Raw genomic sequence first — 13,160 nt, 5'->3', positions numbered from 1 at the left:
AGGTGCTTCTTCAGCTAGACACTGTGTCCTGAGCATGGGATGCAACATGTAGAGGCACAGGCACACATGAACAGGGCTGAAGTGATGCACAAAATGTGTATCCTTAAATTTGCTCCAGCACTGTAAATCTGAGATTCCCCTGCAGGGATCAAAATATTTACTTCAAGAGAGAGTGATGTAATTCCTATCAGATAGCAGGTCTGGGTGTATTCACTGGTAGTTTCAATCCAGGATAACATCAAGGGAAAGCAAGTAAAGTCAGTGACATTCCTACCCTTCCTGCTGTTGATAGTTATGAAACTTCTAATGTTGTAATATTTCCTCAAAGGAAAATCGTGTATTTCCTATTACCACTACATCCAAATCATGACCTGATCTCCAAGTCATCTTCTGCTGTAACAAATGCTCAATAAATTTTTGTACCCTTGTTAAATCTGCAAATAGCACTTCCACTCATTTCTTTTTCAATCTGTCCCTCACTACATCCCACCCACCACTCCAGTCTGACCTTCCAGGCATGTTCTGTGTTGCTCCACATCTTTCCTGGAGTCCAAGAACAACTTCTGTTCATAAGCAGATGGACGCATCTCACTTCCCAGTGGAGAATCCTGCCCACTATTAACTATCCAGTGACTGGGCAGTGCCAAGTCCATGCTTTCTCAGACTGCCTAAAGCACCCTCATGGGTAAAACACTCCATGCCTGCCAGCTCTCATCTTGACTGCAGCTTCACCTCTCCCAGTCTCTGCTGACTGAGCAGTGGCCTTTTCTCACCTTTCTGCCCTTATTTCCCAATAAAAACTTTCTGTTTCTGCCACCCACCTTCCTCAGAGCTCCTCCTGGGTTGATGCCTCTTCCTCTTGCCTGCACAGCCCACACCACTGTATTACTTCTTTCTGTATCAATCAGAGGGATCTTAAAAATACTGTCTGGAAATTTTCTCCCCCATATTTGGGTCTCCCTGGTGTTTTGGCCATTTGTCCAAGATTTCCAGACATTCAGAGAAGTGGTCCTACCAGACTTCCCAAAATCTGGAAGTCACACCTGTAGGGGCATTTCACATTTATGGATATTTGTACATATATGTGAGCTGTGCATGCACAACCCAGCTGGCCCACGTGTATGCAGTATTAACACCTCCCTCCAGCAGAAACTTCCCACCCAAGCTTCACTTCATCCTAAAGCCAAAGCTTTCTTGGTTAAACTTTCCCTTGAATTTGGCAGATGTATTTTTCTGGATCAAAGCCTCCAGCACTTGCTTAACATTGATTTGTAAGCACCTCCAGCATTTTGAAGTTGACTTGTCACATACATGTGGTATTCTTGGCCTGGAGAGAGTTTGTGCTTCAACCTTTGCTCTAAAGAAGCTCCTTCTCTATGCCACTGCTCACCAACGTCTTATTGCCAAAGGATACTCTTTCCCTGAAATTCCATTTTTTTTCTTGTTTTTCATGAAAAATCCACCCAAAGATTTAAAACTTTAGTGGATTTTTCAGAAAAAAAAGTATTATTTTGCACATTTTAAAGACCAGCACTATTCAGTTTGACTGCTTATTTTTTCCACAGCAGGCAAAATTTCCGTATTTTGCTTCAAATTCCCTTCATCCATTATGTTGCTTTTCCTTTCAACATTTTCATAAACCTGTTCTCTTGAAGCTATAGTTAGTGATCTGTTAAACATTTCCCAAGTCCAAATACAGTGCTTGCTGCTTAAAAAAAAATCAGCTAAGTAGACTTACATTTATGAATAAAATAACAACCAAAAACCTTTTATTTATTTTTTTTAAATTTTAAATGCTTCCAGAAATAAAGGGGCTATATTTTATTTTGCAACAGCCAGCAGTGATCTCTTCCAGCTACTCCACTACCCCATCCTTTTTTCTCTTTCCTTTCCTCTCACATATTTTTTTTTTTTTTCTGGAGGAAAACCAGTAGCCAGGAAAAGCCCTCAATGATGTTAGGGTATATCCACAGAGATAACCTGGCAGGCAGACAGGACAGCTTTCTTGCTCCAACACACCCATCCAACACTGTTGTGGGTAACAGGCAAAAATGAGCCAGGAAACCCAAAAAGGCCTGCAGGCAGCCAGATGTCTGGCAGAATAATGGTAATGGGCAGACAGAGGGACAAAGGTGGAACAAAGTACCCCCAGATGTGTGACACTGGGCTTGGAAAGCTCTTTCAGCTCCTGGAAGTGTCTCCTCGAGTCAGCCAGCTGTCACCATCACAGTGAGTGCTTCACTGGAGGATTAAAGCAGTCACAAGTCACAACTACCAACAACATTTTAAGCTCTGGGAAGTCACTGATGAATAACAAAGTGCAGCCTTCATAACCTGATTCTTGTAAGCATGAACTGCCCATAAAGTCTATGTTCATGTCTGCCACACTTGCATTACAAAGTTGTGTATATTGCTGCTTGTTTTTGGGGCTAGGTCACTGGCCTATAATCTACTGTTAATCTGTTTTAAAGCCGGGCTGGAAAATAATTTAAAGTAGTTACATTTAAAAAGGTGATGCTGTGCACTGCTTAATTTTAGACTGTCAGCGTGATTCAGCTAACTTGGCTTTTCAAGTGCTCTGGTAGATTGCAATCAGCTTGGCAATAAGACTCCTGACACTGTAGGAGAACTCTCTGAAAGGGGTTGGTGAAAAAAGCTCTTCATTTGAAAGTGGGAAGTGAATATCTTAGGCTATTGGTTATATCCTGCAGGCTAAATAAGATGTGTCTCATTTGAAAATAGTGAGATGGCAAAAATAGGAATATGATCAGAATTTTAACACAGATCCAAAAAAAGCCTCAGGGGCATGAAGTTTGACCAGTGCAACACCTGATTTTGTAAGCTGGTCTGTGGCTGTATGAAATGAGAATTTATATTTATATATATATATATTCCTTATAAAATGGGATTCCCCAGCATCCAGTTCATGAAACATGGAGCCAGGGATACAGAGATAAGCAAAGGCCAGTCACTAAGGGACTGCTGAGAACAGGGATGCATATTCCAAGATGAACTTTCACCCAGTGTGTCAATTAAAGTGATTTTTTATATATAAAGGTGACCTTGCCACAGACCTTGACTTCCCTTTTAGACAGACTTTCGCAATGAGGTAATTGTAGCCCTGGAGTGTGGTGACCACATGAAGCCACAGAGCTGTTCAGCTAAGTAATCCTTTCATTATCCCTCAGGACTACTGCAATGAACATGTCTGGCCTCTTGTCTTCTCTGACAGCCCAAAGCTCAGGGAAGTCTGGGCTTGAGATCTGCTCTTTCCCATGAGATCTCACAAAAGCAAAGCTGGAAGTGCTGGCTGTGTTTTGCTTCAAATGTTTCTGTACCTTCTAAAAAGTTAATTGGTCAAACAGACAGAAAATGCAGCTCTGTAAATGAAGGGAAAGCTAAAAGTAACATCCAAGCCATGAGGGAGGAGATGATTACCTCTGTGTTTGGCTCCAGCAGGAGTTTGGATTTCCATGCTGGCATTACCATAATTTCTCTCCATGGCTTTGAGTTAGTCAACAGACAGTGAATTAAAGACTCTGATATTCGCAGTCTAATGCTATGGTTGTGCAACGTCACAGAGAGATTATGGAAACAGCTGATGTGAAGGCTTGCTTCAAAATAAATACACAATAAAAATTGTGCTGAAGGCACTGTCCCTCCTTCCTGCAGGTGGCAAAGTAGGAGCCAGGTATCTGGAGCAACTCAGCAATGGCTTGCCTTACCTGAATGGTCTCTGGGCAGCAAAGCACAGTGTCCCCAGCTCCTGTCCCGGTCAAAGTTATGTGTTGTTGAACACCTGAAAAGAATCAAAGGTACAGCTTAGTGCATCTTTAAACAACCTGGATGTTTACACTGAAACTACAGGGCCTTCACACTCTGGCATCCTGGAAATTCATGCTTGTTTTTTTCTAATTAGCATCAGTTTAATTCAAACTCATTTAGAGTAGAGTAAAAAATATGCTTTCTTTTGTTAAAGTTGCTCTGCTCCACTTCTCTCAAATTAAAAGCAGATTAAAAATAAAATGTAAATGCAGGACCTGGAATTTTCAATTAATCATTTAGACAAACCCAACATTCTTTCTATTTCTGGGATTAGAAAATGAAAGGCAGAAATAAAAACACAACCAAAGCAAATAAATTATCTCTTCTTTACTTTTTACAAAACAAGCAAAACAGGACCCAGCCCATTTTTAATGCCTGACAGTTACTGTAATAATCTGTGGAGGCAGGAGACTGTCCACAAAAAGGGACTTTTCCCTGACTTTCAGTGACAAGCATATTTCACCCTTTTTGCACTCAGTTCCTTTAAAGCATTCTTATTTTGGAACTTGCAAGATGAAATGAGGAAATAACTGACACCATGGTGATTTCCAAAGGCGCAGATAAAACTTCTCCAATTTTCAGGGCAGGGGACTAAGTCCTGCACACTCTCAGTGGTGTTGTGTTCTCTCAGACTGCCATCTCAGGCTCAGAGCACTCCAAGGAGCACTGAGCTGCTGTTCTTCTTTTGCAGGAGTAGATTTGGAGTTTACCTCGAGGACACACTGAGAGCACGTGACTGAACTGAGGCTGAACCTTGGAGGTCCATGTCCTGTCCCAGTGCACCATCCACTAAAACATCCTCCCTAGCCAGTTATAATGCAGAATAATAGAGACCAGCTACAGGACATTAGAAAACACTGGAGTTTTTTTAATGTGATGGATGATTTATTTTCATTATGCATGGTTTTATCATTCCTTGAGCAGTTGTGTGGTCAAATTTTTCACCCTAGGATGTTACAAGTTAGATTGAAATTTTATTGTAGCTCATGTCTACATTTTAACTGCCCTATTTTTCTTCTTAATTAGATGCTATGTGGTATTTAAAATGCTTAATTCCTATGGAGCATCTGAATAGGCCACATATATTAAGTTTGGCGACCTCAATTATATAAGGTGATCTAAAAGAGGTGCTTGGTAGTCTGGTGCAGATTAACATGGCACATACTTAAAGAGGCAGCTCTCTCACAGGAATTAAGGCTGATGCAACTGCTGGGAGTTGATGGGAATTTCTCAAAGATCCTTTTGTGGGAAGTGGACTGTGCTTTCTTTAAAGGGTGGTCTAGTATGCACAAGAAGGAAGATGAGAAATTAATTAAAGTGTCCTCAGCACTGCTTGTGTCACTGTCCAGCAGCAGCCAAGTTCTAATCAGAGGAATCACAAACGTTTCCATCTTAAAAGATTTCTTGTTGTCAGAGACCCCAACAGAGGCTTCTTCCACCAGCTGTCCACAAAGCATTGATCCTCCCACTCGATGCTCTCCGCAGCCAGGCCTTCTCCATTGCCTTGCAGTGGCTACAATGAGGTTGGTCCTCCCTTGTGATGCCAAGCTGCCTCCTTGGTGCCAAGCTTCTTGCACAGTGACATAATCCTTTTATATTTTCCACTACAGATCTCACTCTCTGTGAGAATCTCAGCTCATCCTCAAAGCTATTTCACTTGTCTCCCTCCTTTTCTTTTAAAAATGTTTTGTCTGACTGGAGGCTTACCAAAAATGTGGTGACATTTCAGTCTTGAGGAATGTTACCTTCAGCAGCCAAACCAACCCAATGGCCTTATTATTTCTTTACGCTATTTGCAAACGCACCCACACTCAAAATTTATGGGATAGCAAATATCTTTACATAAGCTTGTCATATAAAATGATTAACATAAAAGTGAAAACATAAAGACAGAAATACTGAACTCATTATATCAGAAAAGTCCACTACAAGGGATTTATTTAAATAACATTTTCAACCCATAAATGGTAAACAACATGGGAATGGACTAACAAAAGGGTGTGTCACAGAAGAGGTCTAACTGGCAGGCAGGATAAATGGAAAGCAGGCCATTTTTCCCACCAGGAGTATAGGGAGCCTTAAAAATAGGATGTTTTGGAGAACAAGCAAAGCCCCAGGCCAGGTGTAAGGAAAGAGCTTTGCCAAGATACCTGGAGTTGTCACTATGTCTGAGACTTGGAGGTTGCTTGAGACCTTTTTAGGTGTTGTCCTGACCATGAGACACAGCCATGCTTTGCCTGACAACACCAGACCAACCACTACCAGCTCCAGGAAAATTCACAGCCTGATGTTTGACATCTCCCAGCTCAGCCCACAGGTACTTCTTTCCAGGACTGTCACAGACTCCCCATCTTGTAATCCAGCTGGCCAAAAAGCTGTCCCCTGCACAGCTTTTAGTCTGTGGCCGACATATCAAAACTCTTCTTGTTTCCAAGGAAGATGACAAGATCATATCCTTCCTACACAGACCTAAGCTCACCCTTGCACAGGGGCTCCACCCATTCAGGACTCAAGCACAGGATGAGGCTTCTGCAGGGTATGAGTCAACATCTTCCAAAGTATAGCCAAAATCTCAGCCAGGGCCTGCTCCTGCCATTCCCCTTGAGCAGAATCTGAGGAATCCATCCCACCCTGGGACACAGGGACAGGGTGCTGGCAGCTTCCCTGCAGCCACAGCTTGTTCCTGTTCAGGCCACCCTCTCCTTTTGCTCTCACAAGTGTCCACTGCACTCCCATTTTGTCTGTCCCTACACTGCTCCGTCTTTCTGGAGGTACCAATGAAACTCAGTGGCAATTCTTTTTCCTCAGCACAAAAGGAAAATTTACACTACATCTTTAACAAGATATCATGTAGTAATAGGTAATAGGCCACTAAATTGAAATTTATCTGTGAAAACAGATAAAGGGGGAAAAGCAATACAGGATGCTGTTAAAGGAATTTTTTATTTAAATAGTGCAATTATTTTGTCTTCTTTCCTGTATTTTCAATAAATATTTATAAAGATACAACTTGTTTGTTGCTCTCCAAGAGGGTAGGGAGAGCTTTCTGCAGTCAGGAGCAGATTTATGTTGAACCAGAGTATCTGTGTCATAGTGTCATATGTAGTATGAGAAAACATAAATCTAAAGCACATTTGAGTGGGGTTTGGCCTGCACTGTAAAGTCCTGCCTGTAGTCCTGACCCAAAGTATAACTTGAGGACTGAGGACATGAACTTAAACGCCCAAGTCAGCTCTCTCCTGGTCAGGTTTCCTGGAATTCACCCCCAAAGAAGCAGTTTGGACCCAGCCTCCCATCATCCATTACTAGCAGCTTGCAGCAGGCAGGAGCAGTAAGGGCACAAGCCTTGCCCTCACCTGCTGCCCACCAGGTGCCCTGGGATCAGTTATTGAGTGTAAGGCCAGCCTGGGTTAGTGCCAAGTCACACAAAAAATGCACAGAGCAGGTTTCCCAACTGCTGTTCGGGGCTCTTTTCCCGGCATCTCTGTGCCTGAAGTCACACATTAAGTTGCTTTTAGCTTATGAGTGATGAGCAAACACTGGTCAGAAGGTCACCCATAGGGTGAAATGATCTGTCAAATCCAAATAACTCCAGCTGTCCTCCTCCTCGTCTCCCTGCTTATAAATGGCTTTTAAAAAGTCAGAAGCATAAGAGCAAGTTGTTCAAGGTCAGCTCTAAAGTGTGCTCTAACCTTGGACCCCATCCATTCACAGGTTTTTCCATTTCTGCAGCCTAACTGGCTAAAAACAAACACACAGTGTCATATATTAACAGGATCTCTCTTAAGCACTGCATGAAATTAAGTGGGTACTAAGGTCAATCTCTTTGTGGCTACAGTTCATCAAAGACAGGATTCAAACTGGTAAATTATTCCAGTTCCCTTTCTTTAGTTAAGATAGTCTCAAATTCTTGTTTCCTGGAGGCTTTTATTAGCTGAGTTGTATCGGTGGATATTGGGGAAATTCTGAAGCGTTTTCCTAGCCTGAAGCTCGCTGTCTGTTTGTGTTAGCAGGTTTGTGGGGTGTTTACATTGCAGCAGCACTTACACTTGAAACAGATGTGTCATCAGAAAGACACCAACAGATCATGAAAAAGTTAGACAGTCCAGTATAAAAAATGAGAGTTTTGCCCTGCCTGGGTGAGTAAAATAAACTCTAAAATATTACCTCCACCCTGAAAACAGGCAAGTGTTTTCCTTTCACATGGCTCATCTGGGCATAATTTTCACATTACTGGCACCCACATATTGTCTGCTTTGTTGCCTTTGATTTCAGTTAACATATGCCTATCATATGAATTTGTCTACAAAGTTTATCTTTTTCATTCAGTGCTTTAATTCAGTATGGTTCCCACCTGAATGCCCCTACCCCAAAAATGGACCATGAATACTTCTAACAGCTTCTGCAAAAGTAAAAGAGTAACCTTTGCCCAAAAGGAGACCTGGCCTTAAACACGCTAGTAGAATAAATCATTAACCAACAAACACGAGTAATACCTCACTTCTTAGTACTGCACTGTCCAAAGGGGTTCTGGTGCCAATCTGGATAGAAATTAGAGACATGGGGGCCGGGAGAAAAGAGCTTTCCTCAAAAATCAGATAGTCTCTACTGCAGTACAAGTACAGCCTGAACAAATCAAACAGTGCCTTAACCAAGTATCCTCTCTTGCAGGTGTCTGTGTCTCTCTCCCTCAGCAGAGGCTTTCTACCAGGTCATTCTATAGGTCCTGCTTTTTCTGTACAAGCTCTTGTCACTCATGTAAGTTGCACTTCCAAGAGGAAGGGCAGCAAGGAAACATTTCTGCAGTTCCTGAGCCTCCTGTGGTTGTGGAAACCCAGTGCCAGGGCTGTCTTCCTCCAAGCACATCTTGACCCGAGGGCCATGACTATCAGCAGCAGAACTGCACCAGTCTCCCTGGGCTCAGCATCAAGCTCATGTTAATTATACCAAAAGCAAGATTAAAGAACTAAAAAATGGTGTTTCATTTGAATGCTCTTTTCATTTATGAACAATGTCAACTTACCATTTCTTTCTGGAAAATGAATTTGATAAACAAGTGTGATAAAACCTTCCACCAAACCGGAAAGGAAATTTGCATAAATGTCCATCCTCTGTAAACACTGAAATACAAATATAAAAAACTCATAATGCAGCTGAAAACCAACCCACAAATTATATTATGTACTATTATATGAAATTAAAAAGATAGATATCTGCAAGTTTTTCAGCTGTACTCAGGACTCTGTCTCTGCCATGTCTAGTGCATAAGAAGCAGCTTAAAATCCTACATAATGACTGAATCAACAAAGATTAATGGACTCTGCAGTGGAACAAATATCTCAGATCATTTCAGTTCAAAATATACTGCCATTTCTGGTAGAGCAAATGCCAATTATACCCATTAATTGCAATTATAATTTCTAATTATGTAGTATTGTAATTGCATATTAAAAGAATTTCTGAAGTTATATCCTTTCAGGCTCTATATCACATTGTAATATCTGTTTAAAATAATTAAGGAACCAGACAGTACAAACTGAAATAGAAACAGTCAGGAGAAAGAAGGTTTTAAAGGTTGGGAGTAGAGAGAGAATTTTAATCATACCACCTTCCCTTGGGGATAAGCAGGTTGCTAACAAATGGGGAGAAACTGATGGGACCAGTGTCTAGAAAGGGCAAGTTTTATATTTGCCACATCAGTGATGGCAGTCTAAGGAAGGGTGGTGGGAGTTCAAGGAAGGCTAGTGGGAGTCTATCAGAAAAAATCCTTCAAGATTAGTCTTGAGAATGAGAGAGGCTGAAGACAAAAAAGACAATGAAAAACTGTCAGAGCTTATTTAACCATTAAACTAAAAGTAATCTGTTTTGAAATCCCAAAGTCTGAATGGGAAACCAGCCACTGCTGTAAGAGAAAAATGGGGCATTCAACCAAACCAGCAGCACAGCACATTTCCATTTCTCAGAGACAATGTACGATTGCTCCTTGTCCTGAGCTTACCCCTCCCATGATGGCTGAGGCTTCTGCAACACTCTACACATAAGCCCAGAGATCTCAAAGAGCTGCTGAGGTCAATTATTGGCATTATGGAAAAAATAACCTATCCTTGTGGTCCAACCCCTTCTTAATCTGTTGGAATTATGGTCACTCCATCTGCCCTAACTGCCTCCTTCTCTATCAATGTGAAATAGCCACTGCCATCCCCTCTGCCATCCCCTTGTCAATCCCAGTTTTCATTCTCTGAATTACACAAATGTTCCATTATCAGCTTTCTCTGTCTGACAGCTCCCAGTATAAGCAGGCAGGAGACTTGTGAAAATACATCCCCATTCAGAAGACATATTGCATCCCAAAGGCCACTGAAGACTGTTATAACCTATAAAGCCACTATTGATTGCCCAATGCATATAATTTTTAACAGCAAAAGCACAGGACAATAACAGCTTTAAAAATGGAAACTGCAATGTTCTCCCACAGCCAGGATGTCTGATTATTGGAGTTCCATCAGAACAAATGCAATCAAGAAAGCTGCATGCAACTCAAACCCTTCTCCCACAGAGAGATCAAGGGCCAGGGTAGAAACTGAGCCTGTATGTACAAAGAGTTCATGTGCTCGAAAGTTACAGGGCAGCTGCAGCTCTGATTAAAGGTTGTTGCACATCTTCAGCCACACCACCTTGTGAAATAATATAAAGCCATGCCAGCTCAGACAAACTAAAATCCCATCAGCACCTTCCCATTAATCTGCACCTGAAGGAAAATTACCTGAGACTCCTGAGCTAATCTCAAATTCCCCTTTAAACAGAAATTAATATTGGCATAACCATTCTATAATCCTTATTCATGTTGAAACAAAGACAGGCTTCCTACCGACTTGCACAGCACGGATACAGACAGGCAGACCATTCTTACTGTCATGAAACCTACTGGATTTGACTTGGTACCTTGTGGGCGAGTGAACCCATGCTTTGAGCCTCTTCCTGCCCCAGATTTGTTTTGCTATAAAGAGAAAAAGAGAATGTGGATTGGAGACACAAATTCACTATGGGAACCACACTACTGGTAAAAACCTGCTTTCCAGAGTGACCTGAAATTGTGTTTCTCCCAGTGTTTCTGAGAAAATTTTATTTGCTTGTAATTTTTGGTGGGGCACAGTCTGGTGAAAGACTTTTGAACAACATTGACTTTTGAAGGTGACAACTAAACCAGGAAAACCCAGCACAACACAACAAAGGCCAATTTATCTTTCTATATCTATATCTATATCTCTTTCTATAGCCAAGGGACACATCTCCTATTCCTCTCAGCAGGAAGTATCGATGCATTCTGGGGCCAGTTCACAGTTACAAATAATATCCCAACATTTGCCTTTTTCTGTTATTTAGCTGTATCCCCCAGGGCATTAGTTACAAAAGCAACTTCTAACTGTATTTGGGTTTGCAAATCAGCAAGCAAAGAGCACTAGGCTGAGCTGATTTTAAGCCACAGGAAATAACAGAAAAAAGGATAATACACATAAAATGCTGCTGCCACCAAAGGCGGTGGCAACTGAACTATAGCAAAAAATATATCACAAAAGCAGTCAAAGAAGCACACATCATTAACATAGAACTGGACAGGGGGCATAAAAAGTGAGGGTTAAGAAAAAGCTGCTGCTGAGATATTTAGAGACTTCTGAGGAAAGAACAATTTTTGCACTCTATACAGACTCTGCCACCACCGAGCAAGGGCTTCAGCCAAGAATGATCTTCACCTTGAACATGAGCATTCCTCTCTATTCCCACATGTAATATCTGAGGACACATATGTAATTAGCTGAGATAGGATTATAACATAATCTAAGCATATTTGATCTAGTTTTAACCCAGCTAGAGAAATAAGGTTGATCTTAAGGCTACAATGCTCACCATAAGGCAGCAGTGGACTATTGTCCTGCTAGTCCATGGTAGATGCCAGGCTGTAGTGGGGATCATGTGCTTGACAGACATAGCCCCAAAAAAGACACAAGATATGTACTGCAAAAACACTGAAGGGTTTGGCATGGAAACAGGGAGAAGTCTGAAAAGAAGATAGCCACCTAAGCTGGCCTGTTCACTTACCAGACAGCAGTAATGTCTGGCAGTGGAGCACTCTCCCTCCATGCTACTGCAGGTACCTGCTTGTGTCAACACATTTCTGAGATATATTTTTTAAGGATTTCAGTTTTTGTGGTCCTTCCTCCCCTCCCATTCCTCCTCCATAGCAAGGCAAGGATGTAAATAATTGCTTTAAATAGAGAAAGGTATAGTACCAGCTATCCCATAGTCCCCCCACTTAGTGAGCACTGTTGCCAGCCTTTATCTGTCTAATCCCTTTTGTGTTCCCTTCAAATCTCTTTTTCTGGGTCAGTTCAGAGGCTTCACTCATCCTGCCAGGATCCCTGCCAGGCATCATGCAGCTGATCTACTACTCTGAAAAAGAAGAATCACTTACCATCCTTGCACAGTCACTGCTCAGACTCAGCGCCAAGACAACAGTGAGAGGAGCACAGACTTTCATCTTTGCTCTCCTCTCATGAAGGTTTTGCCTGGCAGAGGAAAACTTCCAGGGCTGGACTGAAGCAGGAGGGTGAATCAGGAAGAAGCTTTCCCTGAGGGACTGTGATTTACTCAACTTTAGGATATTTTAGTTTTCTAAGTAAGCAGAGCTGTTATCGTTGTTAATCATTAATGTCTCTGTGGGTAGAAGGGAATGCCCCATAGGGAGAGACTCTCCCTAAACCTCCAGGAGTGAAGAGTATACAAAGTGCCTGACCCTTGGAGATGGTCCCAAGATTGCTGGTGTAATCAGCAAACACTGAAGGGCAACTCCAGAGAAGTTGTTCCAGTGTTGCCTGAACTAGAGCTGGTTTATCATTTGGATGTTTCCCTTCTCTTTCTCTTCAGGAGCTAATTAAAAGCATGGTATAGAAACAACAGGGAGCTCCAAGCAAGCCCACTCAGGAGATGGCATTACACTGCAAAAATATGGACCAGATCAATGCCAATACCAAGGATTACTCATTAACAGATGGTTACCTGCCCAGCCTTGACTTGCAGCAGCGGCCTTCCAGCAGCAGACTGGGAAAGTTAAAAAGAAAGAAAATACACTTTACTCTGATAATACATTTTGTGTACCAAAAAGCTCCCTTCTACAACCACCTGAGCAAAGCCATCTCTGTCTGATAAGTGCCTGTCTGAGATAGCTGCACTGCAGAATCATTTCGAATACAGATGCAGAGGGTATTGCTAAAACTGAGATTTCACCAGAGCACTCTATTTCAGCTTCGCCTTGCCCCACAACCAAAATCCACAGGTTT

At 41.9% G+C, this 13,160-nt stretch overlaps 1 protein-coding gene across 1 annotated transcript in view; it reads right to left on the bottom strand.

Annotated features, from left to right (window-relative positions):
* Window positions 1–12,461, bottom strand: part of HGFAC (HGF activator) — a 40,705-nt gene extending 28,244 nt beyond the window's left edge. Inside the window, exons 1-4 of the mRNA XM_005518055.3 lie at window positions 12,296–12,461; window positions 10,768–10,822; window positions 8,849–8,945; window positions 3,726–3,799 (exon numbers count right to left, since the gene is read on the bottom strand). Coding sequence (XP_005518112.2) covers window positions 3,726–3,799; window positions 8,849–8,945; window positions 10,768–10,822; window positions 12,296–12,361 — 292 coding nt within the window. The 5' untranslated portion in view covers window positions 12,362–12,461. The remainder of the gene's footprint in view (window positions 1–3,725; window positions 3,800–8,848; window positions 8,946–10,767; window positions 10,823–12,295) is intronic.
* Between the last annotated feature and the right edge of the window lie 699 nt (window positions 12,462–13,160).

Source organism: Pseudopodoces humilis, chromosome 6, assembly GCF_049639895.1.
Source record: "Pseudopodoces humilis isolate 2021_Gansu_Grassland_sample_001 chromosome 6, ASM4963989v1, whole genome shotgun sequence".
Classification (NCBI taxonomy): Eukaryota; Metazoa; Chordata; class Aves; order Passeriformes; family Paridae; genus Pseudopodoces; species Pseudopodoces humilis.
The sequence above is the reverse complement of the archived record's forward strand: the minus strand, read 5'-3'. Positions and strand labels throughout refer to the sequence as shown.